Below are 25,586 nucleotides of genomic sequence, written 5' to 3' on the forward strand. Positions count from 1 at the left end.
GCTCCAGCATGCTCATACAGCCTTGGGCAGGGAGAGGAGGTGTCAGGGACTCACTGCCCTCAAAGCCCACTCCCTCCGTCCTCCGCGCCCCCAGGCTTTTTTTGACTCACAAGCCACAGCTCTCTTTCTTCTTTCCCCCCATCTGCTCTGCTCTCCGTGCAAAGACGGCAGGTGAGGGAGGCCTGGGAGCCTGGCGCCCGGCCAGCCCGGAGAGGCAGCAGCCGCCAGCCCCGCTGCAACCTGCGCTGCCGAAAGCGCTGACGGTGCACGTCTCGCCGCTCCCTGGCGCCGGGCGCCCGCAGGCAGCCGTGTGCCTCGCCCCCATCCATCATCCCTACGGCACCCTGGTGCTGGACTTCACCGCTGCCAGGCAAGGTGACTTCTGGGCAGCGGCGCGTTGTTGAAGCCGGAGGAAGCTCGGGAATGAAAGTGGATCCCAAAGATCCCGTGTCTCCAAAAGGGATACCGGTTGTAATCGTTCTGCGAAGGGGTTTGAGGGCAAAACGCTGCTTGGCAGCCCCTCAGGACGGGTTGGTGCTGCCCTGCAGGGTATGCACAGGAGCTGGCAGGTCTGTGCCAGCCAAACACGGCAGCATCACCTTCACAGCTGGTCCCTGCAGACCGTCCTGTGCCCTGGCAGAGGTGGCCGGCCTGGAAGTATTGTGGAATTAAGGTTGAGAAAGGAAAATCGAGAGCCTGCGGGATTTTGTGACTGTGTGCCTCACTGGTCTTGCCCCTGTTGTTGCAGGGCTGTTGTTGTAAGGCATTGGTGGCCATGGCTTTGCAGTTCTGAGAGAAAAAGGCAAATGAGCGATGGTTAGGGTGGTGGATGGGGAGGGGCGCATGAGCGATCTTTGGAGATCATTGGGGTCGATGCTGAGCCCCCATAACTGTTTGGATCACATTAATTGGGGGCTGTTGTTAGGAAAAGGGGTGTGTGGGCTGGCTGGGGCCAGCAATGAGGGTGGATATTCCCTCCTAGCTGGTGGGGTTGGTTTGGTTGCTGAAGCGTGAAGCAGCTGAGCATTTTCTTCTGCATCTCTCTGCTGCTGAAAGGAGGGCTGTGGCCCCTGTCTGTGACCTCTATTTTTTCTGGGAAGAGCGGGAGCACGACTCTTGCTTTGGACTGTGCCTCCTGCTGGGGACCTCTGCGGTGGCCCCAAGGGGACAGGGCAGGGGGAAAAGCCACCCCATTAAAATGGAAATGAGCTGGGAGGGCCCAGCTCTGTTGGATCGCTCCTGTTGGAGACATTGTGCCTATTCACTGGCTAACTTTCACAAACACTGACTAATTTTAGCTTTTCAGGTGAGAGAATGGCCCCTGTGCCCTGCCAAAGGCAGCAAGGGAGGATGTCCTGGCTCATCAGGAAGGCAGCGGTTTGGGAGGCATGGACTGTCGGTATGCCTGGTGTGAAGGGGCAGTGCTGGTGTCGTGCTTTGCCTTTGTGCAGGCCCATTAACCCAGATTTAATGGTGCCTTAGGAATTTGCCCTGAGCCCTTGGCCTGCTGGAGGAGGGAGAATGTGTGCTTAGCGGGAACTCGGGCAGCTCCAGTGTTGTCTGGGTCTCTTCGTGTTCCAGCCCTGCCTCAGATAGAAACATGACTATGGGGAAGGTCAGATATCCCCATGAGCTGACCTCCCTGCTTTTCCCTTCTGGGCTGGGAGGAAAATCCATAGATCAAGAGCAAGGTGGAGGTGTGGTATGGCACTTGGGGATGCAGAATGTGGACTCCAGCTGCCCCTTAGTGGCTGCTGGATCCTGTAATCCATCTCTGAGACTTTGATACATGGGTGGTCATTTGTCTCCAAGTCCAGGCGGGGATGGTGTCAGTCCCAGGCTGCTTGGAAGGGCTGCTGTTTGGCCTCTTGTTGTCCCCTGCCCTTGTTAATTACAGGCTTTTCTGAAGTGGAACAGGAGAAAGGATGCTAATGGCAGGCTGGTACTGATGGGGAAGGCAGCAGAAAGGTGCTGCACGGGGTCAGCATTGTGGGGGTGAAATAAGAATAGAGGAGCTGGGGTGGGTGCTGGGTGGTGGTGAGGGTGCAGACCTCTGGGACGACCTCCCTGTTTCTCTCTGGTGCTTTCCCTGGATGACCTGTGTTACTAGAGCTGATCCTGGCACCTCCCTGCTCTTTGTGAACCCATGGACCAGCTGCCAGCATGAAATCTCCTCGTGGCAGTGAGAGCAATTGTCTACATGGGAAGCAAGTGGGAAAGTTTTATTTAATGGATGCTTAGTTCTTTTAATGCCATTTAGCAGCTGGAGAGAAGGAAGAGAGCCAGTGCTGTGTGACACGCCGGCTCTCTGCAGACAGAGAATGGGCTGAAGTAGTGGGGAGCATCCCTACAGTCTGGCAGAGAAAGGCAGGATAATGTGATAGTGCTTTAATTTGTCCACGCTTTGTGGTCTTGAGGGCAGTATCGTTTGGTAGCTTTGTGCTGGGACAGATCTGACCTGACTGGGTTGCTCGGTCCTGGGATGCAAGGAGAGAGGTTCTGCTGGTAGAGCAGGTGCTGGGGAAAGCAGCTCCTTCCCGCCATAATCCCTGTATGGGCAAAGGAAGCAACGCTGGGCTGAAAAAAGGCAGCATGGTTTTTATTAGCTACAACCCTAATGATGTATTTTGGATTGCTCTCCTGCATGGATAAAAATTGCCAGTCCTTGAATGAAGGGGAAATAAAAAAGTCTCTCTGACCTTGAAGCTGTTCGTTCACTTGTCTTCATTTCATTCCCCTTGGCTGGGGATGCAGGTCAGTTTTGGGTCCTATTTATAGTCTGCTTCGTTTGATGGTTTTCTTTACAAAGCGAAAGGTTGTCACCTTTGTTTCTGATACTGCAGAGAGGAGCTGCTCTAGGGAAAAGGAAGAATAAATGAGAAATTTCTCAGAGCGTTCCGGTATGCGGCAAAGCTTTGTAATCTGGGAAGATCAAAAAGCCCTGGACTGCCTACCTAACCTCCTGGTGTGGAGGTAGCCAGGGTCCATGGTGTCTTGAGAGATATGGGGTGGCACTTTTCTGTGCTGGCCAGTGGCTTCTGGGGCTGATCAGAGCCTTTATTTGTACCAAAACAGATCGTTTCCCTTTCCAGGCAGCTTGGCTTGTGTCTCTGTAGCTGGCATGGCTGGCTTTCGTTGAAACAACATGTGGACTTGATTCTTCCCTTCTCCTACTCCTGTGAAGGAATCTGTGGCTGTGTTGTCCATCTTCACTGAAGCCACATGTCCACAGGAGCCCGACTGCTGAAGTTGAATCCCCTGCCTGTGCCTACATCTCCTCCTCCAGCCCTATCCCTGACAGACAGACTCTTTGAAACAACAAATGTTGCCATAATTTAATTTTCAGGCAAACAGTAGTCGGGGGACAATGTTAAATTCATGAAACTGGCTTAATGCGATGACATTTAATGAAGCAATTTGTGCACTAGCGTGGCTATTCCGTGGCTCTTCCGTGGCTCCAGAGTAGTGGGGATGCTGCTCCACCCTGCTGGGCAGTTCCTCTTTGGGAACAGACTGGGAAAGGTTGGTGCTCCAGGGTAAAAGAGGGGGGTGTGTCCCACTGCCCTCCAGGCTGTGTGTGCTCTTGTGGTGCAGCTTTCCTGCTGCTTCCTGATGCTGCTGCAGTGTGGGCTGGGAGCTGGTGGATCCGAGCTCCGTGGTTTGGCCTGAAGGGAAGGGTTGATTAAAAATTTTTTGGAGCAGTAGGAGACTTGTCTCCTGCAGCCTCTGCTTTTCTTGGGCTTTTCCTCCTTGTATCTGGAGTCCTGGAAAGGTTATTTGCGTCCTCGTCCCCCCGCCCTCTTCCTTAGTGGGCCAGATCAAACCCTGTAGCACCCCATATCCCATGCATGCTCTGCTGGCTCTTTCCTCCAGGGCCTCTCTGGGTTGCAGTATCCCATGGGTTGTTAAGGGGCTGCTGCCTTTGGAGCAAGAGTTAGGAATTATGTTGCTCTGGGAGAGCACAGGCTTGGCTTTAGGAGGTTTACTGTTTGTAAAGCAGGTGAGAAGAGGCAGTTTGGAGGGTGGAGAGACTACTTGCTTGCTCCAGGGGTGGATTGGATTTGTGCCATCCTACCAGCATCCCTTGGGCATCCTGCCACCAGCAATGCGTGGGCTTCTGCTGTGTCCCAGGAGAGGGTTCCCTGCCGTTTCTTTCTCCCCTTGATTGACAGAGCCCTGTAGATCTTGATTATGTGCCAGCATCCACAGAGCAAACCTGACGCTGCTATAGCTGGAGGCTTAATGCTGATAATGCTGCTCCGTGGGCAGGCAGTTCCCAAGGTGAAGGGTTTCCTTGCATTTCTAGGGACAACTTGTAGTCTTTGCTGGATATGATGGACCTCCGGAGCTGTGAGAGTGGGAACTGGACTAGTGACAGGTGAAGGGACGATGTTAAGTGTACGTGGGATTTTAGTGTGACTGTTCTTCAGTGGAGCTCAGGGAGGAGGGAGCTGGAGACACATCATGTCACTTCCTTGGAGAACCCCAAGTCATGTTTTCCACCTTGAAGGACACAATATCCATATGTATCCAGCAGCAACCCCAATCAAAACCTGAGCTCCACCAAACTCATGTCACTGCTGATGCTCCTCCCAAGCAGGACTTAAAACCAAATTTTTACTGAAGGACAGGCAGATCCTTCTGAAGATGGTTTTTGGGCTTAGCAGAGGTGTTTGGGCAAGCTTGAGGTCTGTAGAGCAGTTTGCAATACTGCTGATCTTGGAGGCTGGATCTGTGCCTGGCTGTTCTCATGTTCCCCTGACTTCTTGCTTTCTGTTAACAGTGGTCAAAAATTAATTGGTAGTTGTTGAGCAGAATGCAACTGAAAAAATTAATAGAGGAAAAGATGATGCAGTTTGATGTGTGCACGCATGTGTGTCTCTCTCTTTCTACATATGTATTTATTTTTCTTTGAAAGTTTCCAGAAATAGGTCCATGTCTTGGCCAGGGTGACTACATCTGTAATTAGCTAAGGAAAATGGGTGTCTTGGTGACAGCCACACAGAAATGCTCAGTGTCCCTGGCAAGGATGTTGGGATGTGGGACCTTGGAGGCATCTAATACTGGCAGCTTCCTTGGCAGAGGGAGGGGAGCAGCCTCTGCCCCCCTGGATGGAAACACTGGATCAGGCTGGCCTTACTGCCACCAGCCCTGGTTTTCTGGGGGAGGGTCATGCTTGTGATGGTTTATTTGGGAACTAAGCAAAGTCCTTTAAAAAGACCCAAACCCATGAAAACTGCACCTTGCATGCATGGCTTGTGCCAGCTGATCCCCACCCTATGTGAGGGATGGGAACTTCCCAAACTGAATTCTCCCTTTATTTCTCCAGGATTACTCCGTGTTGCTATCCTTTTCTTTCTGGTATGTTTATGAGGCTCAAGGGATCTTGTTTTTACACTCAACATTTAAAATTAAAGATGTGTTTCTAGCAGGTGAGATAAACACTCCCTGTCTCAGCTGGGGGTTTCCTTCCTGCCTCTCCCTCTCTCCTCAAATCTGCTGGTGGGAAAATGTGAGCCTGTGGCTGGAGCACTTAACCTGGGAATGAGATTCCTGGGCTCTCCCAGGGGCATGAGTCAGCTTTGATGCAGGATGTGTGAGCTTTGGCTTCTTCCTCCTGTGGCTTCTTATTCTGAAAGAGGGAAAAAAAAATTCTCCCTTTGGGATGGAGATGGAGGAGCAGGGAATGCGGAGGGGTAAATGTGCTTGCTTGAGCTTCAAAGTGTGGTTCACCTTGGTGGCTAAGGGCACACCATGTGGCAATGTGGTGCTGCTGCCCGTCTGCAGGTGTGCTCCTGAATAGGTGGTAACTCAGTGTATGGCTGCATCAGCATTTCTGACCGGAGGCAGGGCTGGCACAGCTTGGGTTGCCACCCACCACCTGTGGTCCCTGTGCTGCCTGGTGTGCCTTGAGCATGTCCCCCTGCTCTTTAGCCACTCCTCCCAGAGATGGAGCACATCTATGTCCCATCCTTCATGGAGTCCAGCATCATGACTTGCCTTCCTTTCTGCAGCCTCATCCTTCCAGACCTCATGCAATTGAGGTTGTCTTTGCCCATTGCCTGCTCACCTGGGATACTGAAATAAGACTGGGCTTTATTTCGTAAATTGAAGTGATGAGGAGCATCCAAACTCCCCGAGACCTGGCTGTTGATGCTTCCCTCCTGGGATGGAAGAATCTCTACTCACCTCTGCTTGGCTTTGGTTCCTCCTTTCATGTGCTGTCACACTTGTGACAGCATCCTCACCACTGTGCTGTGAAAGCCTTGGCTAGAAACCCAATCAAAATCTCCAAGTATGTGATTTTTTGGCTGAGACTTGGCCCACTGTGCATTTCTGAGTTGAAGCCAGAGGTGACACCTCATACCTGAGGACTGGAAGTATTTTTGCAGTATCTACTGAGCTCCAAGTCTTGCCCTCCATGTCCCTGCCATGGGTGGCAACTCACTGGTCAAAGCTGTTGAGTCAGAACTGTTGTTTTTGACCCCTCTAACCTCCCTAATTCTGTTTATGCTTGAGACCAGGGAGAAACAGAGAGAGAGTGAATGTTTTTTAAATAGCTTGCGAGTTTCTGGTGTTGTTTTTCATGAGGAAAATGATAGTTGTATAGAGACAATTAATTGGAGGAAAAGTTTCTGGTAATAAATGTCAAGAATGTTTCAAGGATAGTTTGGATAAAATACACTTTTTTTTTAAAAGCCTCCCAGCAAAACAAAAGCCTTACCCTATTTTGAACCTTGCCAAAGACAAGCAACTACAAAACTTCAAAATAAATTTTTTGTGTGTGTGTGTGTGACTGTGTAACGTTTAAGTGCTTTTTTCCCTGCTCAGCCTGCGCTCCTTAAACAAAAGCATGTGTTTTCCTGGCGTGGCTCCCTCGGGGCAGCTCTGTTGGAGTGGAGGGCAGGGGCTGTGGAGGTGATGGCTGTGCAAGTCCAGGCAAGTCCTGGATTTTGGCAGGAGCTACAGTTCTCCCTTTTTCGGGGTGGGGAGAGGGAGGGGGAAGGGAGGTCGTGCTGGATTGTGGTTAGTTCCCTTCTCCTGCCTCCATTGCCCAGTTCTTCTCTGTGCCAGCCCTGGGTGGTGATGCCTGCAGCCAAAAGGAAGAGCAATCCTGAGACGTGTAGAGTACTTTGATATCCCGGGGCAGAAGGTGATAAAGGAAAGAATTAAAGCTTCACAGTGATGTTAGAGCCCTGGCTGCCTCTGCCGGAGCAGCCATCGCCTGCGGCTTGTGGGCTGTCGGTAACCCTGCTGTGCCTCTTGCTCCCTAGAGCTTGGGGAGGTTGGCGTGGAAAAACTGACATTTTATGGGGGAGGTGATTTCCTACTGGGGATGTCTGTTTCTGTGCATGGTCTGAAACATCCCTGGGGTGCTGTGGCTGCGTGAACCTGCCAGGGAGCTCTGCTCACCCCGGAGTGGTCGAGCCCTGCTGTGTGCTGCCTTCCAGCCACAGCTATACCTTTGGTCCCAGCTGTGGGGTTCAGTGCTGGTGTGTTTTTCATAAAGGCTCTTAATCACATACAGGATGTTTCTGTTTGTTCAAGCAATGAAATCACACAAACAACCCACCCCCAGTTTGGCTTTCACAGAGCATCAGCTGCTCGACCCAAGTCGTCGGCAGAGCCGGAGCAATCCTCCCCTCTCTTCCTGCAGCTCTCGACCCAGCAGTGCAGCGAGAGCGTGCCTTTCATGTTGTGGACATGCCCTGGAAGCCCGCCCGGCTCTGGGGACGGATTACATCAGGGTTGGGAGCTGGGGCTGACTCATCACTGGGGTGCTTGACTGAGGCAGCAGCAACATCTCCTGGGAGCTGGCAGAAAGGCTGAGAGACCTCGAGCCGGGACCAGCCCTGAATTCTGGAGGCTCTGTTGCAGGCAGGCTGCTCCCCAGACCCTCTCCTGAGAAGAGCATAGCGGTTTTTTGGGTGGGTGGGAGGGCGAGTTGCAGGCATCTTCTTGTTCCTGGGTGCTGGGGTTGTGTATTCTTGCATTACCCCAGGTACTCAGTCCTGGATGGGGACATCACAAACCTGCCACTGCATCATCATCTTTTGCTTCGGGTTTTGTCCTTCGGAGTATTTAGCAGAAGGAGAACAGGAATGTGTCAGGGTGGATTGAAATAAAAAAACCACCCTGACTTTTCTCACTCCTGTTGCGTGCATTGGTCCCATGGCTGCTGTTTCCATGGTAAAGCAGCGGGCCTGTAACCCAGCCCGCCCTGTGCTCCTCAGCGTTTGGAGGAGCAAAAATCCTCGGAGATGACAAGAATAATTTAATGAGCCATTAACGAGAGTGGGGGAAAACACCGGAGGAGCTGGAGCAGGGTCGGGGTGGGGGCGAGGGGAGGCAGGGCTGGCTTTTGGCAGGGAGAGGGTCACGTTGGCAGCCTGCTTGCCTCGCCTTCGATGTGTTATGAAGTTTTGGAGGTTGCTTGAAAAGTGTCTGGGGAGCGGTGGCGAGCCAAGCGGGCCGCGGGCCAGCTCACAGCTAAACATGTTGTTGTGTAAAATTGCAGTCAATTAATTTAAGACCTGCCAATTTCAACTGCAAAGCGCTAGGAGGTTCTGTCAAGTTTTCAATGGGATAGAAAGGGGGAAGGGGGGGATTAGTTTTCAGCACTTGGACAGGCAAATAGTGATCCTCTGCCCAAGCCTGCAAAGCACCTCCTCCTCTCTCTGCTTCTTTTGCTTGCGGTAAACTCAGCCTCCACTGATGTTAAAAGTACTTCTGGTGAGTGCTGACAGGGCTGAAATGGCTGAAAGATGTCAGACAGAGCCTGGTGATCTGCTGATGACCATTTCAGGGCTGAGAGGAAGCACTGGCTGCAGGGGGATGACCCACTCCCCTTTGACTTTGCAGTATTACTCCTCCGTAGTCTTGTGGGGAGTATCCCCTCTCTGGCATTCCCAAAATGGTCTTCCCTAAACCTACTGATTCATGTAAGCCTGCAGGTTCTTGGCATGCTGGGCAGTTCAATGGCTGTCTAAAACAGGGGAGGATCTGGAAAATGCTCAGGACAGGCCCAAGAGGTGCCCTACATCCCCTGCGTGCAGCCCTGGAGGTCAGTCCTCACTCAGGATAAGATGCATAGGCTGGTACTCACCATGCAAGAAGACAACCTGGCCCAGATGGCCAGGTGGGCACAGTGTCTGAATCCCAAAAAGGCTTATCCTCCCCATTTAATGGTGGCAAGTGGGGTGGTGCTGCTCTGCACAGAGCTCTTCTTTCTGGCTGTGCCTACCTTCCAGCTACACCCTGTGCCTGTTATCCTCTTGTGCTGCAGGAGCACAGCACCCCCAGTATTGGGACCTGGGTTGAAAACTTTGCTGAGGTTTTGCTTCTCTTTATGGAACCTTTAATTTGAAAAGTGTTTCCTGGGTTCTGGGGAGATGTGTTTGTATGTGCATCTGCAAGCCGGCTTTTATTTTTTTCTTTCTTGTTATTTTTTTCTTGTTTTACAGTTTAATGAAACTTCTGAGAAAGTGCAGCTCTGCTGTGAGTAAGAGTCATGAGACTGGTAGGGCGAGCTGGCTTTGGCTTGTTAAGGGTTGAGCTCTTTCCTGGGGCTCCTCGAGCCTGAGATTTGAGCCTCAGCTCTTTTCTGTCCTTATCCCAGCTTGCTTTTCAATCCACAAAAACACTGTACCTTAGATTTACACATATAAGTTCATGCATCTTTCATTCCTGTGGCCTTACACTGGGCTTCTGCTATCACCTCTGCAGCACAGCTCTACGTCCCCAGGACACCATCTCCAACCACTGTTGCTTTCTATTTTGTCATCAAAGGGTGTAAATCCACTTCTCCCAGACTCCTGGGGCTCAGAACCAGCTGTGCACCCCACCATGGGTTTGTGCTTTTCTGAGCAAGGGCTTTGTGCTTTTCTGTGTAAGGCTTTGCTCAGCGCCTGTGTGTGCGATGGAGCTGCTGCACGTCCCTGCAGGGCTGACGACTGCCTGCTCCTTGTTGCTGGCAGGAGAGGGGATTTGGGAGGCAGGTCCCTCTAGAGTCAGGCTCTGCTGCTCAGGCACTGCTGTCTGCGGACTTCCCCAGAATATATTAAGCGTAATTTCCTCCTGCTTCACCGGAAACTTGTTAATATTTCACTGGGGCACAGGGGCAGACTGCAAAGCCCACACTTCAAAGGAGGGCAGCTTTCAGCAGCTCTGGTGTTAGCTTTTGGTTTTCCCAGCTCTTGCTATAACTTGTTCTGTGGTTTTGAAAATAGGTTAAAAAAAAAAACCAACCACCCAGCTGAGGAGAAAGCCCAGGTAAAGCCCATCAGGCCTGCCTGTCCCTGCCTTGCTGAGCCAGGCTGTGGCTCTACTATCTGCTCAGCTCCACTCTTCCTGCACTGACATTTGGGGGGAAAAAAAAGTAAATTCATGTCTGGATGCTTTGGGAGCCCACTTGGGTTTCAAAAGGCTGGGAGGAACCCAGTGCAGCCTGGATGTGCTCTACTGCTGCCAGCATGGCTTGTGGGTGGGCTGATGTGGGTTCCCCTTCCATAAGAGGAAGTTTTTGGGAATGACTTTTAGGGAATTACTTTTGCCTGATTCTGGACTCCACAAATCGGAGCAGGATTGGCCCTCCAGGAGCAATAACAGAAGAATTACTGCATTGCATGGGCGTCTTTATGTGTTTTTTAAACTGTGCCTCCTAATTATAAATAATGGCTGTGATATGAGATATGATTATGATGGATGGTGATTCTGTATTCTGTGTGCATTAGCGGCTTTAACCTTGCTGGGGTAATTATGTCTCATTTCAAATTCTGATACTATTTATTTGAGGTAGGGGACTGGGAATTTAATTTCTCCTGCTCTGTCTTTTAGTATTATTATTATTTGAAAAGGATACCTTTGCAAAATTGTTTTTTAATCATTCCCTCCAGTTGGCAGCACCAGTTTATTAATATTTTCAGTGCCCTTGTGGGGCTGTTTTGGCAATGTTTGTAAAGGTAGATATTTTGGGGGAATGTGAAGCTGAGGGCTGATGTATGGCAGAGGAGCTATTCCTGCAAGACACCAGTGTGCACCTCGCAGCTTCAGTCTTCTCAGAGCAGCTGCCTTTGGCACTGGCTGCTGCTGACCCACATGTCTCTGCCAGCCTGGGCTCCCTCTTCATGTGAGGTCCCTGGAGGTCCAGGATGGGCTGAGCCATTGTCCTGCCCAACCCTCACCATCTTCAATGGCACGTTTAATTAAAAACCGCATCAACCCGAAGATTGTGCACGTGGTCCTTTATCAGTTTGAAGTCTCTGTGAGAATAAAGTAATTATACTACTCGTTTGGTTACAGTAATTATAACTTTAATTAACATAATTTCCCACCCCTTGGCCTCCCTTTACAGATATTCAGGCATTTGATGGGTATCTGCCAGGGTTGCATCTTGGGATAAAGCTGTTTATCCGGGTGCTGTCTGCCTGTCCCCATCTCTGTTACCTCCAGCACCAGGCTGGTAAGGTCCAGCTAGTCTTGACCCCAGCCCAGCTCTCTCCAGGCTGCCAAGTGTCAACTGCATTCCTGTGTGGGAATGCTCCATGGCCAAGGTGCTGGCAAGTCCTGGTGGATAGCAGCTCCACTTGAGATGCCCTGTAAATGCTGGGAATGGGGAGAGGGTGGTAGGTGTTCCTTGAAGATCTGAGAATTTAGTTTTGGATGTGGCATGGGGTCTGGTCTAGTCTTAGCAAGAGCTGGGCTTTCAGAGGGCAGCCCTGCATTCACAAGAGGAATTTGTTAAGGAGACAGCCAGGCTCTTCATTTCCTGTTGCATGGACCTGCAAGAGCTGAGGTCACAATGATTTGTGCCCAAGTGCCATCACACCTGGAAAGCTCAGCGTGAGCTCCAGCCCCTCTCTGCCCCTTTTTACCCCCCTGGGTGAAATGTGGCCACACCACCCTGTGGTCAGTGATGGGCTCTGTGTTGGCCAACAGGACCCTGTGCTCTCTGAGAGCCTGCAGAAGGGATTGCTGCCTGCAGAAGCAGAGGATGGAGTTCTGCATCAGTTCCAAAGGAAATCCACGCTGTGTAAAACCTGAGCTCTTAAATATCTTGAGCAGCATCCTTAGGGAAAGCAATCTCTAAATCTTCTCAATCTCTCCTTCAAAATTGCTCTGATGCACAGACTGAAGGGACTAATTTCCATCCTGGTTTTAAACAGAGACCCCACTGCAGACAAGTGGTTTTATTTGCTCCGAGTTCTGCATGGTGGGGAGCAACGGCCCCATACCTTTCCCTTGGCTTTTTGGAAATGTATAGAAGGGTCTAGTGTAGCCAGGGATGTGGCTCTCTGCATTGGAAATGGTATAGGAGGGCCAGAAGTTTAGAGTATGGGAACAAAATTTTAAAATGTGAACAAAAAAGAAGATCAGGGAACTAAGCATCAAGAGCTCCGGCTGGAGTGAGTGAGAGGGTCTAAGTCTATTGCAAGCAAAATATTTGCAGGCACTCTGGTGTGCTTACTGTGAAGCCAGACTTAGCTGGCTGTTATCACCAGGATCACTGGCCATGGAATGTTGGAGGATTTCTTCTCTAATCTTGAAAGTGTTTGTATTTGGAGCAGGGAGTGTTTTATGAGGAAAGGCAAGGTCTGGAGTTTTGATTGTGGCATGTTGATAGTGGAGCTGATGATCAGAGAAGGTTAAAAAAAGTGTGGCTGTAACTTTCCGTCTACTCCTGATGACATGGGTTGCATTCTCATGTAATGTATGATTTTGTCATTGAATCTGTAAGAGATTCTGCATGCCTAGTCCTGCTGCCTGTGCTGGCTCTTAATATTTAATGTCACTGTGCCCTGCGATATTTAGACCCTGATTGTTTATTGCTTATCAGCTTCTCCTGGGCAGTCTATTGTGATTTGTCCATGGAGATAAAACACTAGTACAGCCCAGAGCTGCAGTAAAAAGAGGACTGATGGGTAGGAAGGGATCAAAGCTGGTGTTAAATGGGTGGAGCTGAATTCCCCATGCCATTGGTGTTGTCCTTCTCCTTGTGTGGAGGTGAATGTGCAGTGGATTTTGTTCCTGTTAGTCACCTTGCTGCAGGAAATGGCTTTTGGCTCTCATGCTGTGGAAATAGGAGCTGAATGACTGGGGGACTGAGATGGGGGTGCAGAAGGTATTGTAATCTGATGGATGGGTAAATCCAGACATGAGCCACTGTGCCTGCACAGGCAGCCCCACTGAAACAAGGGTTAACTTGTGCTGAATCTGTGTGTGGGGCTGCTGGAGTGGCCACTGGGGTGGGAGGGGAGCTGACCATGGGGGAGTACCCTGAAACAGATCCCCCCTGGGGGATGTCCCTCTACAGCCTCCACTCTGTGGGCTTTTCCTGCCACTGGCTCCTCTGTTTGCAAGACCAACAGCCCCTGCCGAGTCCTCAGGCAGCTCCTCTTTCTCTGCTATGTTATTTAGGGACCAGGAAGGAAAAAGCTATTTTCCTGGAGCCGAGAGGGGAGGAGGGATCCAGCTGATCTCCAGCTGTGCTGCAGCCCTGGGAGCTCATACTTCCTCCCTGACATGTCCCTGGTGAAGGCCTGTTACCCCCTCCCTGCCTTTTTTCCCTGGAAGTGGGGCAGTCCTCATTCCTCTTCTCAGGTAGCGAGGCTTTGAGCCACTGGCCTCAGGCAGAGACTTTGCCTAATCATCACTCTGTGTTCCAAATGGGCAGGATGGTGAGGGTGGTGGGACAAGCCTTTGGCATTCATGTTGGGGCTATCTTGGTCTGGTTGCTTATCTGGGTAGAAGCTGAAGGAAGCTCAGGAAAGAAGGTTTATGCTGCCCTGTTGAGCTAAGCAACATCATTAAGAGGTAAATTATTTGGATTTGCAGAATAAATAGCAATTTCTAAGCTATGGAGAGGCTGGGGATGGTGGCTCTGGGTCTGCTCTGCTTGCTGTGATGGGCTGTGTGTCGGGGGGGACCAGTAGCCGAGGGTTTGGGCTGGTCCCCGTGTCATCTCTGGAGGACCCAGTGCCTTGACAGTGGAAGAGATGGCTTTTGTCTTGAAAACTCAGTATTGAGTCCTTCAGGTGAGAGCTTTCTCCCCAGGGCCTTCTCTGTAAGATTTAGGTATTAAGTTGCCCCAGGCTGGTCACGTGCAGCCTGAGTCCTGTGGGAGCTGGGAGGGTGACACATTGCCATGACTTCATTCATGCCTTTCTTGCCTGGGGCTGCTGGGACTCTTGGGATGCCTACAGTAATTAATGAATGTGAGAAAAAATAATCCAGTATTTCTATTTCTATTCCAGTATGATGTGCTCTGCCCTTGACTGTTGTCACCCAGGGCTTTATTTTTACATGCAGAAGAACAGTGGGATGCAGAGAGGAGATCCCTGTTGCATTTTGCTTTGTGCTCTTTCTGCCCTTACCTTCCATTTTGCAAGGCTAAAATTCCTTCTCTACCTGTTACTGGGTTTTCCAGAGCTCCCTCCTTTCTTCCCAAGCCTTGAGAAAAAGCAGGATTGTCTTACCTGCCTTTGCCCCTCTCCCTTGCAAGGGACATTTCTGTGGTGAGATATGGTACAGGGGTTTCACTGGATTTTTTTGCTAGAATGGGAACAGTCACTGTGTTGCTGGAGGTATAGTTTTGAGATGCTCTGTCACTCCCTCCTCGGGGAACTGCTGCCCTGGCAGCTGCTGTGCTTTCCCCAGGGACACCCTGGAATTCCTGTCAGTTCTCTTTAGCCTCGGAGGCAGAGCCCTTGCATGGCATCCAGATTGTGCAGGGGTGGTGGCTGCATGCATGCTCTGTGCAGAGGTTAAATTGCATCGCTATTGCTTGGCCGAGGGTCAGAAAAGACTTCCACCGTGCTAGGTCATAGTATCACATGGAGGGGTCCCTGGGGTCCTCCATCCCCCTTCCTTCATTCCACTCAACAGCTGCCATTGTCTCTTGCTGGTCCTCAGCAGCCCCAGAGCAGTGCCTGCCCATTGATTTGTTTTTTGGGGGCCCCCCTCTGACTGCCTTAGCCCTGAGCGATGCTGATTGGGAAATAATTGCAATAATAATAGAGATATTTTGCTCCTTAGTGACTAGATGATATGAACTGGGCTCTGAGCCAAGAGAGTTTTGAAGGGCAAAACTGAGAAATTAATGGCTCAAGACTGCCGGAGCTGCTGTGGGGCGTGGGGCTGGCAGGGATGGGACCTAGGACTTTATTTGGGATGAAACTGGGGCAACCCACTTAAACCATCACACATTGTGTGGCTCCCAGTGGGAGCCTGTAATTCCTCCTACTCCTTCATTGTGACTTCACCATCCATCAATCTCTCTTGCCCCTGGGTTTGACTCTGCCAAAGTTGCTTCTCCTATGTATTATCCTGGCACTTGCTCCTTCTTTACAGCAGTTCAGTTTTGGTACAGAAAGATAGGAAGGATTTTTCTGACAGTGTCTTAGTTCTGTCAAAATTGCTGGAACAATGTGTTGGGCTGTACTTCCCATTGTGCTGATGGAATAATGCTGGCAGACCTGGTCAGGAGAGATTTTGGGAAGGTTTGCAAATGGTGAGCATGGAGCTGGTCAGTCCTATGCTGTGCCGCGTGGGCTGGTGCCGGTATAACTGGCTCTTCTGAGCCCACTTAGCATGGTGGAGCACCACTTGTGTGGGTGGCTGAACAAGAGGAAAAGATGGAAATGAGTTTAAATGAAAGGAAAAGGTGGTTGAGAAGTTTTGGGGAAGGTGTTGCTGCATTTTGAGGGCCTGCTGGGCTGAGTTGCTGCCCTGCCTCCTTCTCTCATCTCTTTCCTATGGAAAACCCCAGCGCTTCACCCAGTTCCCACCCTACCTCCCAGAGAGGCACAGTGAGTGCATCTGTCCTCAGCCCACATGGCTGAACTCAGGATCCTGCCTGGCAGTAAGACATGCTTTGAAAACAGCTGAGTGAGCCTGTGTCACATCTGCCATTGTCGGTGAGGTGCTGGATTTGTTGCTGAGCATTTGAGCATTGATGTAGATTAAGTATCTCCTTGTTTTTTGCTTTATTGTACCAATATGATTCAAGTCCCAGTATTCTCCAACTCAGGGTGATGTTGGGCCCAGGACAAAAGATGGGTGTGTACTTAATCTTTAGCAAGTGAATGGGTTTCACTGACTGAAACCTGGCTGCTTACCTGTCTCCTTGGCAGGTTAGTGATGCTCCTGAGGCAGGAGCATCTAATCCCTGTGTGAGCCATCAGAGAAACCTTCTCTTGCAGGGGGGGAGAGGCCAGAACCCAGCTGTGCCAGATTTGAGCAGCCTGCAGCTGCCTGGGCTGGCGGAGGCGCGTGCCTGGTCCCGGTGCATTCCTGCATAGGCAGGTGGCAGGGAAGGTGGCCGGCCAGGGCCAGCCGGCTGGGGGAGCAGCGGGGGCTGGGGGAGCCGGGCTGTCAGCTGCCAGCCTGCCCCGCATAGCTGGGATGTTTCTGTGGGGCCCATCCTGTCATCAGTCCTGGGACAAGCCCCTGCAAGATGCATCCTCACAGGCCTGCCCTTGGCCTGCTGCTGGCTGTTCTATCCTTCCACTGGGTGTCTGGCTCCTGCCCTTGGCACAGAGCACCTGTAGGGTTAGCTCTGGTAAACTGTGGCTGAGGCACTCCTAATGGCAATTTCCTGGTTATCTGAGCAAAGCCAGAGGCAAATCCTTAGCACCCTGGACACCAAAGTTTGATGTCCTGAAATACAGAGGGAGGGAGCAGGAGCCACTGCCTTGACCTCCTGCTCTTGACCCCCAGCATGACAGTGTCCCTCTCTCCAGCAGTACCCAGCTCCCAAGGCTGTCCATGGGACAGATGATGCCATGGCCCTGCAGCTGCTCCCATCCCTGCCTTTTGCTGCACCTTTCTGGGTGAAGGGAAGAAGAGAGTGTGTCTCCTTGGAGCAGCTGATCCAGGAATTTAATTTAAACCCTTTCCCTTCCTTTGGAAACCGGAGAAGGGCGTGTGTGTGGCAGCTGCTTGTCCTGGGGAAAGGCATGTGGAGGGGCAGCTGGTGTCCCTGTCCCCACACTGTCCTACTGCCTTGGGGTGATTCCAAGCCATGTGCCAGGAGGAGCTGTGCAGGCTGACCCCCGAGGCCATCCCTTTCCCTGTGAGCCCCCCTGGCTGGATATGGGATGTGCCTTTTCCAGCTATAGGCTTGTCAGTGGTGTTGTGTGACACTGTGCAGCAGCTGTCACCTCTGCCCCGGTGTGGCCAGGCTGTATAGGCCCTCTGCTGCCTCTGGGAGGTGGCCCCAGGGCTTGTAGGGGCAGCTCTGCCAGGACCTACTCCTCTTCTGGTTATGTTTGGCCTATACTATGCCTTTTGGGTGGATGGTGCCAAAATCAAAGCAGAATGCTAAGGGTGTTCACATAGCCCTGCTCTCAGGGAGGGCACATGTGCACCTGCTGATTTGGGTGTGGGAGCCTGGGACTTCCATGGTGCCTGAGCTGTGAACACCAATGGCCTTGGGAGGGGAAGGTTTCACTCCTGGGGCTGCACTCTGCCCTCCACCGTGACAATGCATCTTCCTCCTCCCAACTCAGTGATGTGCTACAGAGCTGCTCACTGGTAAAGTGACAGGGCAGGAGGGGACCAGGACACGGGAACAGGTAGGGCAGGGTCCTCTTTTCACCATCCTCTTTTCACAGCTGTGTCTCATCCCTGCCTGTTTAATCTCTGTCCCCAGTGGAGATCCTTGGGGCTGGGGAACTCTCTGCTTCCCTCAGCGTGTGTTGAGAGGGAAGAGGGGAGGCTTTGAAATGCACTCCCGTAAATAAACCTTTCTTTTGCATTGCCTGTCAGTACCGTGCGAGCCCCGTGGAACTGGAAAGGGTTCCCGTGAAAAGGCTGCAGAGTGTGTTTCAGGCAGATAAGTCCCTGCCTTTGAAGTGTGGCAGGCGGGCAAAAGCGCCCTCCTCTTGTAGCTGCTGCCAGCCGCTGCGAATTAATCACAGCCCTGCACAGATAAGAGTACAAAGCCTGGCTGAGCACTTCTCCTGCCCGGAGGAGGGGTCTGCGGGGGACCGCTTGGGACCCAGGATGGAGGCTTGAGAGCCTGGAGGTGGGGAGATGTAAGGCTGGGGTGGGAGGGAAGACTGGCTGTGGGGCAGTGAAGAGCCCCCTCTTCCTGGTGCTGGGCTTAGGAATGTCCCCTGTAAGATTAGGTCTCTTGGGGATCTTCTCCATGGGCCCCCAAAAATGTGGTTTTGGTCCTGTGAGGAGCCAGTGGTCACCCAAACACCTCCCAGACCCCGCACAGACTTCTGCTGACATGTGTTAAATCCAAAAGCAGCCTTGGCATGTCTGCAGCTGCCTTCCCTCTCCAGCTGTGCTTCCTCCCTCCCCACCTGGTGTCCCTGGCCCAGACTGAGCTGCAGCCCTGTCCTCCAGTGCCATCCTCCTCTGGGTCTGCTGCCAGCTCTGGGTGGGTGCCAGGTCATGGCTGCTGTCCTGTGTTCCTCTCATTGCCTGCCTTTCCCAAAGTCAGCTCTGGGGAGATGCTCCTTTCTGCCTTGCGCCCATTGCTGGTGCCATAAGGATGTTGGGAGATTCTTCTCCTGGTGGTTGGCTGATCATCAGTGGTTATGGCAGTGAGGAAATGCCTCCTCTCCTGGATAAAGCCTGAAGGTCACCTTACCTAGGTGAGAATCATGCTGCCATGGAAGGAACTGTTTCTTAGCAAGGCAATGTGCTTGTCTCCCCCAAAGCCTTGTATGAGATGGCAGCTCCTTTCTCCAGCCAAGACAAAGACATCCCCAGGAATCCTTTCTGGGTCTCTTGGGAGAGGACTTTGTGTATGCCCAGCTGGAATGTGCAGTGTGCAGTCACTCATTACACTAGAATTGCCAGGGGTTGGAGCATTGCACCCCATCCTTTCCCTCATCCTTCCTTTGACAGGGTTCTCATCTTCTGGGGGTGCAGGTCTTAAACCCCTCTTAGAGTGAAGTTATGCTGGATGCTGGCCCCATGGGGATGGGCTCATTGTTTGAGTGGGGAGGGTGTGCACATGGGTTTCTGCTCTGCCCTGGGACTGCTTTGAGATGATTTGCCCAAGCAGGGAGTTTATAATTTCATGCCTCTGGTCTTCCCCATGTACTTAACAAGACAGCAGCCCTTCAGGCCAACCCTTACTCCTTCTCCTGTGCTTCAGTACAGCCCCAGGAGCCAGTTGTCCCTTGGGGCTCCTGCAGCTCCTGGGAGGAGGCACCACCACCGAGTTGCTGCCTGGAGCCTGCCTGAGGCAGGCAGGAGTGAGGGCAGGAATCCTGAGCAAGAAATTAGTGTGAGTAATTATTAGTATTGGGTAATTATATCAGCATCAGGATGAGGAGAAAGGTTAATATGTTCATATATTTATTTATTTATGGTAAATGTCTTCTCCCCTGAGTGGGAAGGCAGCCAGGGTGGGCAGGAAGAAACGTGTTTCTGAGGGGGTCTGCTCTGATTAAACTGCATCCTCTCCCCCTTTCCCTGCTCCCAGCTACCCTGCAGGTCTAGGGAGGGGGAGGAAAGTGGCCCCTTCCAGCGTTTGTAGGAGATGGGAGGCTCCTTGTGCATTCCTTGTGCTGCTCCACCATGCTATAGTCCAAAGAGCACATCCTTATCCTGCTGGCCAGGATGGGTAGGTTCATGTTGGGCTAATCCTGCTGGAAAGGCCCTGATGCTGGGTTCCTACCTCTGCACAGCAATGGGTGCTCTGGGCAGTTGGGTCCTGCTTGGCTTGGGGGGGTCTGGGGTCTATCTGCTGACACAGATTGTTGTGGAAGTTGTGGATGTCCCATCCCCAGGAGTATTCAAGCTTTGGATGGGGCTTTGAGCAACCTGGTATAACGGAACCAGAGAGTTGGAACAGAGGTATTAGAACTAAATGATCTATAAGCTTCCTTCCACCCAAACCTTTCTATGATTCTATGATCTCCTCATGCTGGAGAGGAGTGTTAAGAGTGTTAGTGGCATTTTCCTGTCATGAGCTAACTCACAATCTCCCTCTGTGCCCTGCACTTTGGCCAACCAGAAAACATCTTGATTACCAAGTCTTCCAAATTTCATGTTCCTGATTCCCAAACACATCTATAGATTATCCTTAACAGGGAGAGAGGCACTAGGGAGAAGGGTTCTTGTGTGTGCTTGGCCCCACCAGAACATCTTGACGTGTGTCAGGCTGGGTTCCAGCCCTGTTTGACTACTTGAGAGTATTTTTAGGTTCTTCCTGGAGCCTCAAATTAACTGGAAGTGCTTCACGTCTGTTGTTTTTTTAATACATCTCTTTCTCTTTCCCAGCATTGCACAGTGCAATAATGTAATGGGGAAATTACCCCGCTAGTTAAAAATTACTGCCAGCGCAACATCCAACCATAGATCTATTTTAGAACCAGGGTAAAACTGTATCGATTATTCTGTGCTGCAACTGCGGCCCATAAAAGGATTGGAAAGGTGTGTTTGTCACTTTGCCATAGGGAGGTGGGGAGATGGTGCCTTGCTGGGCATGGAAGGGGTGCTCCCTGTTACTCTTCTCCAGAGAACTGGCTTGGAAAGGACTCTGTAGCAGAGAAACTGAGAGCTGGGAGGGGAGCAAAGTGCAAAGAGAGGTGGGCAGGCAAGGTTGTGCTCTGGAGGTGATGCTGGGTACCACAGAGCAAGGGACACTGCTGGGCAGGGGTGCCACATAGGTACTATAGCCTTTGATCTGTTTGGAATAGGAACAAACATGGTCCTGGACCTGGGCAGAAAGATACCCCTGCGAGAAAGGTAGTCAGAGACTCTAGCAGCTCTGGGTTCCCTGGCATACAGTGGTACCAAAGTGCAGGGCTGATGGGGAGCAGAGTCTGTATAGGGGTGTAGTAAAAGTTGCTGAGAAGGTGGGTGAATACCAGGACCATTTTGGGTTATGGTGAAGGCTCTTCAGTCTTGTGGAAGGAGATACTGGGGGTTTTTGGCTGTGCCCCAAGAGTTAGCCTGGCCCTGCAAGCCCAGTTGTCACATCCCTGGGGAGAGGGCAGCCCTGTTGCTCACTGCTATGCAGGACTCATCTCTCTCTGGTTGCTCAGGGGTCTCTTTCTTAATTAAATACATTTGTTTTGTAAAACTGCCTAAAAATAATCCGGGGCTGGTGCATGCAGGAGGCTGGCAGTGAATCAAAGGCGCCGCTCTAATTAAACGGGCCCCGGTTTGTTTGTGAGCCGCATACATTTCCATGCTAATCAGCTGCACACCGGGATCCTGCTTTCCCGGCCCGTATCCTCCTGATTGGAGACTGTGCAAAGGCTGGCGGCAATTTACTGCAGGAGGGGGCGAGGTGGCCGGGATGCTGAGGTGGCTGCTGTGGGGGCACAAGGGGTGGTCATGGATGTACTGGGCTGTGGGAGTGCGTGTGATTGGGGCAGGGCTGGGGGATGTATTTGGGGGGTGCTTCCAAGCAGCCAGTTTGCCCCTCTCCTGTGGGGAGGATCCTGAGTCCTGCAGATGGGGATGCTGGACTAGCCCTCTGTGTGTGCCAGCACCAGCGTGGAGATAATCACAGGTAGAGTTTACTCCATCTTGCTGGGCATGATGCTTCACTGCCTACCACTGGGAATTTTTCAGAATGTATGAGTAGTGTGGCTCCCATCCCATCCCATCCCGTCCCGTCCCGTCCCGTCCCGTCCCATCCCGTCCCATCCCATCCCATCCTCTGAGCATTTTTCTATCACTGTCCCCCTTGAGGCTGTCCCATGCCAGGGTCAGCCTGAATCTGGAAGTATCACAAGTTAATAGCATGAGCACAAAGTACTTCCAGCTCGTGGAGGTGCCAATCAGGGTATTCCAAGTGGCAGAGCTGAGTTTAGCCCTGTGTGGTGTTTGCCTCCAGCCTCACAGTGCCTCCTGATGTGCTGATCGCAGGGACAGCCAGGAACTGGTGCTTAGGAAGAGCTTTAATGTAATTGTGAGCCATAAGGAGATTAAAGCCTTCGCCATGTTCCTGCTCAGGGAACAAAGGCGCTTTCTGAACCTCTGTTGACCTCCAACTTCCTTGAGACCCTCTTGACTTCCCCAGTCATGAGTCCAAGTGTTTCCTGTGATGGATGGGCTGATGGGGCCGAGCCTGCGTGTGCTGCAGTGTCCTGCCTGGCAGGGCTGGGAGCTGTGTGATGTCTCAGCACTGCTGGGGCAAGATGGGGTTTGATGCCCTGCTGCAAGCTAGTGTCTCATCTGGAGGGGCTTTGGGGCTGAGCAGCAGCACATAGTGGGGTGCAGTGTGAGAGCCAGGGATGTGTCCTCCCTCCCTGGGGAGAGATGAATGGCATCAGCATGAATGTGATGAAATGCACCAGACAAATGTAGTAAAGTGAAGGAGGCACTGCAGTTTGGTCTTCTGGAAAGGGTTGGGATGCTTGCAGAGTAGCTGATACTTTGCTGTGCTGCAGGGGCTGTGGAGTCACCATATTGATGTAGGATGGAGGAGTGGTGTTCCCTAATGGGGCACATTCTGTATCCCAGAATGGGTGGGGACTGAGGTGTATGAGGGATGATGCTCATCGCCCCTTGCTCTCCCCACAGATCCTCGTGGACTTGACAGCTGAGAGGAAGCACCAAGCTCTGCAGTACGAGAATGTTGTGGCCCATGAAGGCAGCTCCATCCTGCGAGACCTGGTGCTGAGCCCTGACCGTCAGCACATCTATGCCATGACTGAGAAACAGGTAAGGCAGCCCACACTGCAGCCCTAGTCTACAATCCTGTGTGCTCGGAAGCCTTTTGGGCAGCTCTCTAGGGGGATCTGCCCTTTGCTTCCTGGGATTGGAACTGCCTAGGGACCCTGGGGCAGCTCTTCTCTGCTCCTCCCTGCAGAAACACTGTCTTGAGGCTTTAATTGTTAGCAGCAGCTGCTTGAAATTCCCATGGTCTGTGGGGACCAAGGGCTTCCTGGCTCTTCCTTGCTGTGAGTGGCTGGCCATAAACCTCCTCTCTGTTTTGGCCGTCCCCTCCTGAGCAAGGATTTTGCAGGTCAGCAGAAGCTCCTTGCTCTAAACAATTTTTTTTCTCTGGAGCAGTTGGTTTTGCATGACAGGGTGGAGGAGACATAGGGCTTGTGCACCCCCAGGCTCCTGGTATGCACCTCTTGGTCCCTGCCTCTGCTTCTGCTGAGCTAACTGGAGGTGCAGACCCAATCTGTGTTTGATGTTTGTCATCATGGCAGTGTGGTCCAGGCACATGATAGGAATTTTTGGTTGTCTTAGTGAGCATTTGCTTGATCCATGACCTGTGGGAGGGCTGCTGGTATGAGTTCATCCGTCCATGGGCTGAATTGGAGGGAGTGAAGCAGGTTCCTGTCATGGTGGTGGCACATTCTGGATCTGGTGTCAGCACACCATGCCTGGTAGGTGACACAGGATGGCCATGCTGGGGTGTGCTGTGCCTGTGTCTCCCAGCGCCTCTGCTCCTCTGCCCAGTCAGAGGTGTGTGCGTGTGAGCAGGACTGCAAGCAAAGCTGGGAGCCTCGCAGTCTCCTGGCCACCAGCCCAATGGCTTGGGAGGGGAAAGGATGCTGGAGCAGGAATATAGGTTTGTCTAGACAGTTTGGAGGGGACAGCAGAGCTCTTTTCCTTCTCCTCCCAGTGGCTGTTTCTGGTTTCTGCTCTGCTGCAGGAAACATGCACTTTTCCAAGTGGGGCAGAACCTGCATTTGAGCTCCTCTATGCAGCTGTCCTGGGCTGTGTTTCCATGCGGGGCTGTTTCTGTGCCAGAGCTTGCTCAGCTAAGCTTCCCCTCTGTGGGGCAGATGTTGGAGAAGTGGATGCCAAGGGGGCAGTTGCATTGACCTGGACTGGGGATCTCCTCCAGGGACCAACACAGTTGCTGGGACTTGACTCTTGTCTGTGCAGGATCTGCCTGGGGGTACCCTCTGCCACCACCTGCCTAAAGCAATGTTAAGGACAAACAAATGGGAACATTACAGGTGTATTCACCACCCTAGGGGGGACTGGATGGCCAGCGTATCCCAGCCCTGTAGACATCATGCCAAGCCTGTGCTCTGCTCTGCTGTTCAGAAGGCGAAAACCCCAGGTTTAGCCTTCAGTAGAGAAGTTTGCGAATTTTAATTAATGAGTGAGTGCTGCCCCATGGGAGCAGTGGGGAAACTGAGACACAAGCACGGCAGGCATGGGCAGCTGCTTGATGCTGCAGATTCCTTATGGCAGGGAAGCAGGAACCCCCTTCCTGCCCCCTCTCCCATACCCCCTCTTCTCCTCCCCTCTCCTTAATAAAGCCCACTCTCTTTCCTAGTACGCTCAGTGTTATCAGAGTGCTGGTGGAAAGTAATTAAATGAACAGTTGTAACAGAGCTCGAAGGGCTTGGAGAATGAGGGGATTTTAATCAAATCTGGAGGAGCAATTAATAAAGGACTGGTAACCCTTTCAGAGGAGGGCTGCGGCAGCCATGGGGTGCCTGGCTGGCATTGGGAGCCGATGTGGAGCTGAGTTGGCCCAGCCCACTCTCAAATACTGCAAAAGTGCAACAATGAAAGGAGCTTGTTTGGAGTAAAAGTCTCTCTGTGGTCGAAGCTGCCTGCAAATGCACTGCTTGGGCCTGGAGAGGAGTGGGCAATGGCGAGGGGCTCAGCCTGCTCCCTCTCCTGCCTTCCCACTAAGAGGCCAGAGCGAGTCTGTACTGGGTCTGTCTCTGCTGTGTCAAGGTGTGGACATTGCAGCCTGACCCCCTTCATTCTGTTCCCCACAGGTGACACGTGTGCCAGTGGAGAGCTGTGAGCAGTATGAGAGCTGTGAGCTGTGCCTGGGCTCCCGGGACCCCCACTGCGGCTGGTGTGTCCTCCACAACATGTGAGTACAGCAGGATTGTCCCTAGAGCTGTGCCAGTGACCTAAAGCTGACCAAAATGTGTCCATCCCCACTACTGGTTTCCTTGTGGGCTTCCCTCCTGGACTTTGGCCCCAAAATGCTGAGGGATGGAATAGTGCAAGGGGTAAGTTCTCCCCTCCTGTGGTGCCCAGACTGTGCTTAGGAGCATCCATGCACGGTGAAGCTGCTGCCAGGGCCTGCTCATCCTGCCCATGGGCTCCTGGGTTTAGCATTCTTGTGCCAATAAGAAAAACTGAATATAAAATACCCCTGAAGTCTCAGGGGAGAGCAGAGCTCTGGTATGAGCCTCGCTCATCCGAGGTCCCTACCTGGGCATCATTTTCATGCCAAAGGGTCTGTTTGCCATGGTGCCAGCACAAAGCCCTGCAGGCCCCCGGGGGATTCTCCTCCTCACCGTGGTGCTTTCATCCTCCTGCAGCTGCTCCCGCAAGGACCGGTGCGAGCGGGCGGACGAGCCGCAGCGCTTCGCCTCCGAGCTGCAGCAATGTGTCCAGCTCACCGTGCAGCCCAAGAACATCTCGGTCACCATGTCCGAGGTCCCGGTAAGACACCTCTGCTCCCTCACACTCCTTCCCAGCCACCTCCCGACCCTCTGGAGGCAACGGCCAGGGAGAAGGCAATTAAAAATAACGGATGTCTATATGATGGATGGGGATAAAAGGGGAAGGGAGGTCTGAGACAAAACAGAGCCAAGTGCATGATATTGATGAGGGTGGGCTGTTGGCTCCATGTTGATGGAGATAATAAACCAGTTGATGATTATTCAGAA

At 52.1% G+C, this 25,586-nt stretch overlaps 1 protein-coding gene across 3 annotated transcripts in view; it reads left to right on the top strand.

Annotated features, from left to right (window-relative positions):
- PLXNA1 (plexin A1) overlaps positions 1–25,586 on the top strand; it is a 115,317-nt gene that overhangs the window by 26,637 nt on the left and 63,094 nt on the right. For all 3 annotated transcript variants that reach the window (XM_083869725.1, XM_083869726.1, XM_083869727.1), the window contains exons 4-6: positions 22,501–22,641; positions 24,678–24,778; positions 25,236–25,359. In XM_083869725.1, the coding sequence (XP_083725851.1) occupies positions 22,501–22,641; positions 24,678–24,778; positions 25,236–25,359 (366 nt within the window). The remainder of the gene's footprint in view (positions 1–22,500; positions 22,642–24,677; positions 24,779–25,235; positions 25,360–25,586) is intronic.

Source organism: Zosterops lateralis (genome assembly GCF_965231275.1).
Source record: "Zosterops lateralis genome assembly, chromosome: 11".
In the NCBI taxonomy this organism is placed as follows: domain Eukaryota; kingdom Metazoa; phylum Chordata; class Aves; order Passeriformes; family Zosteropidae; genus Zosterops; species Zosterops lateralis.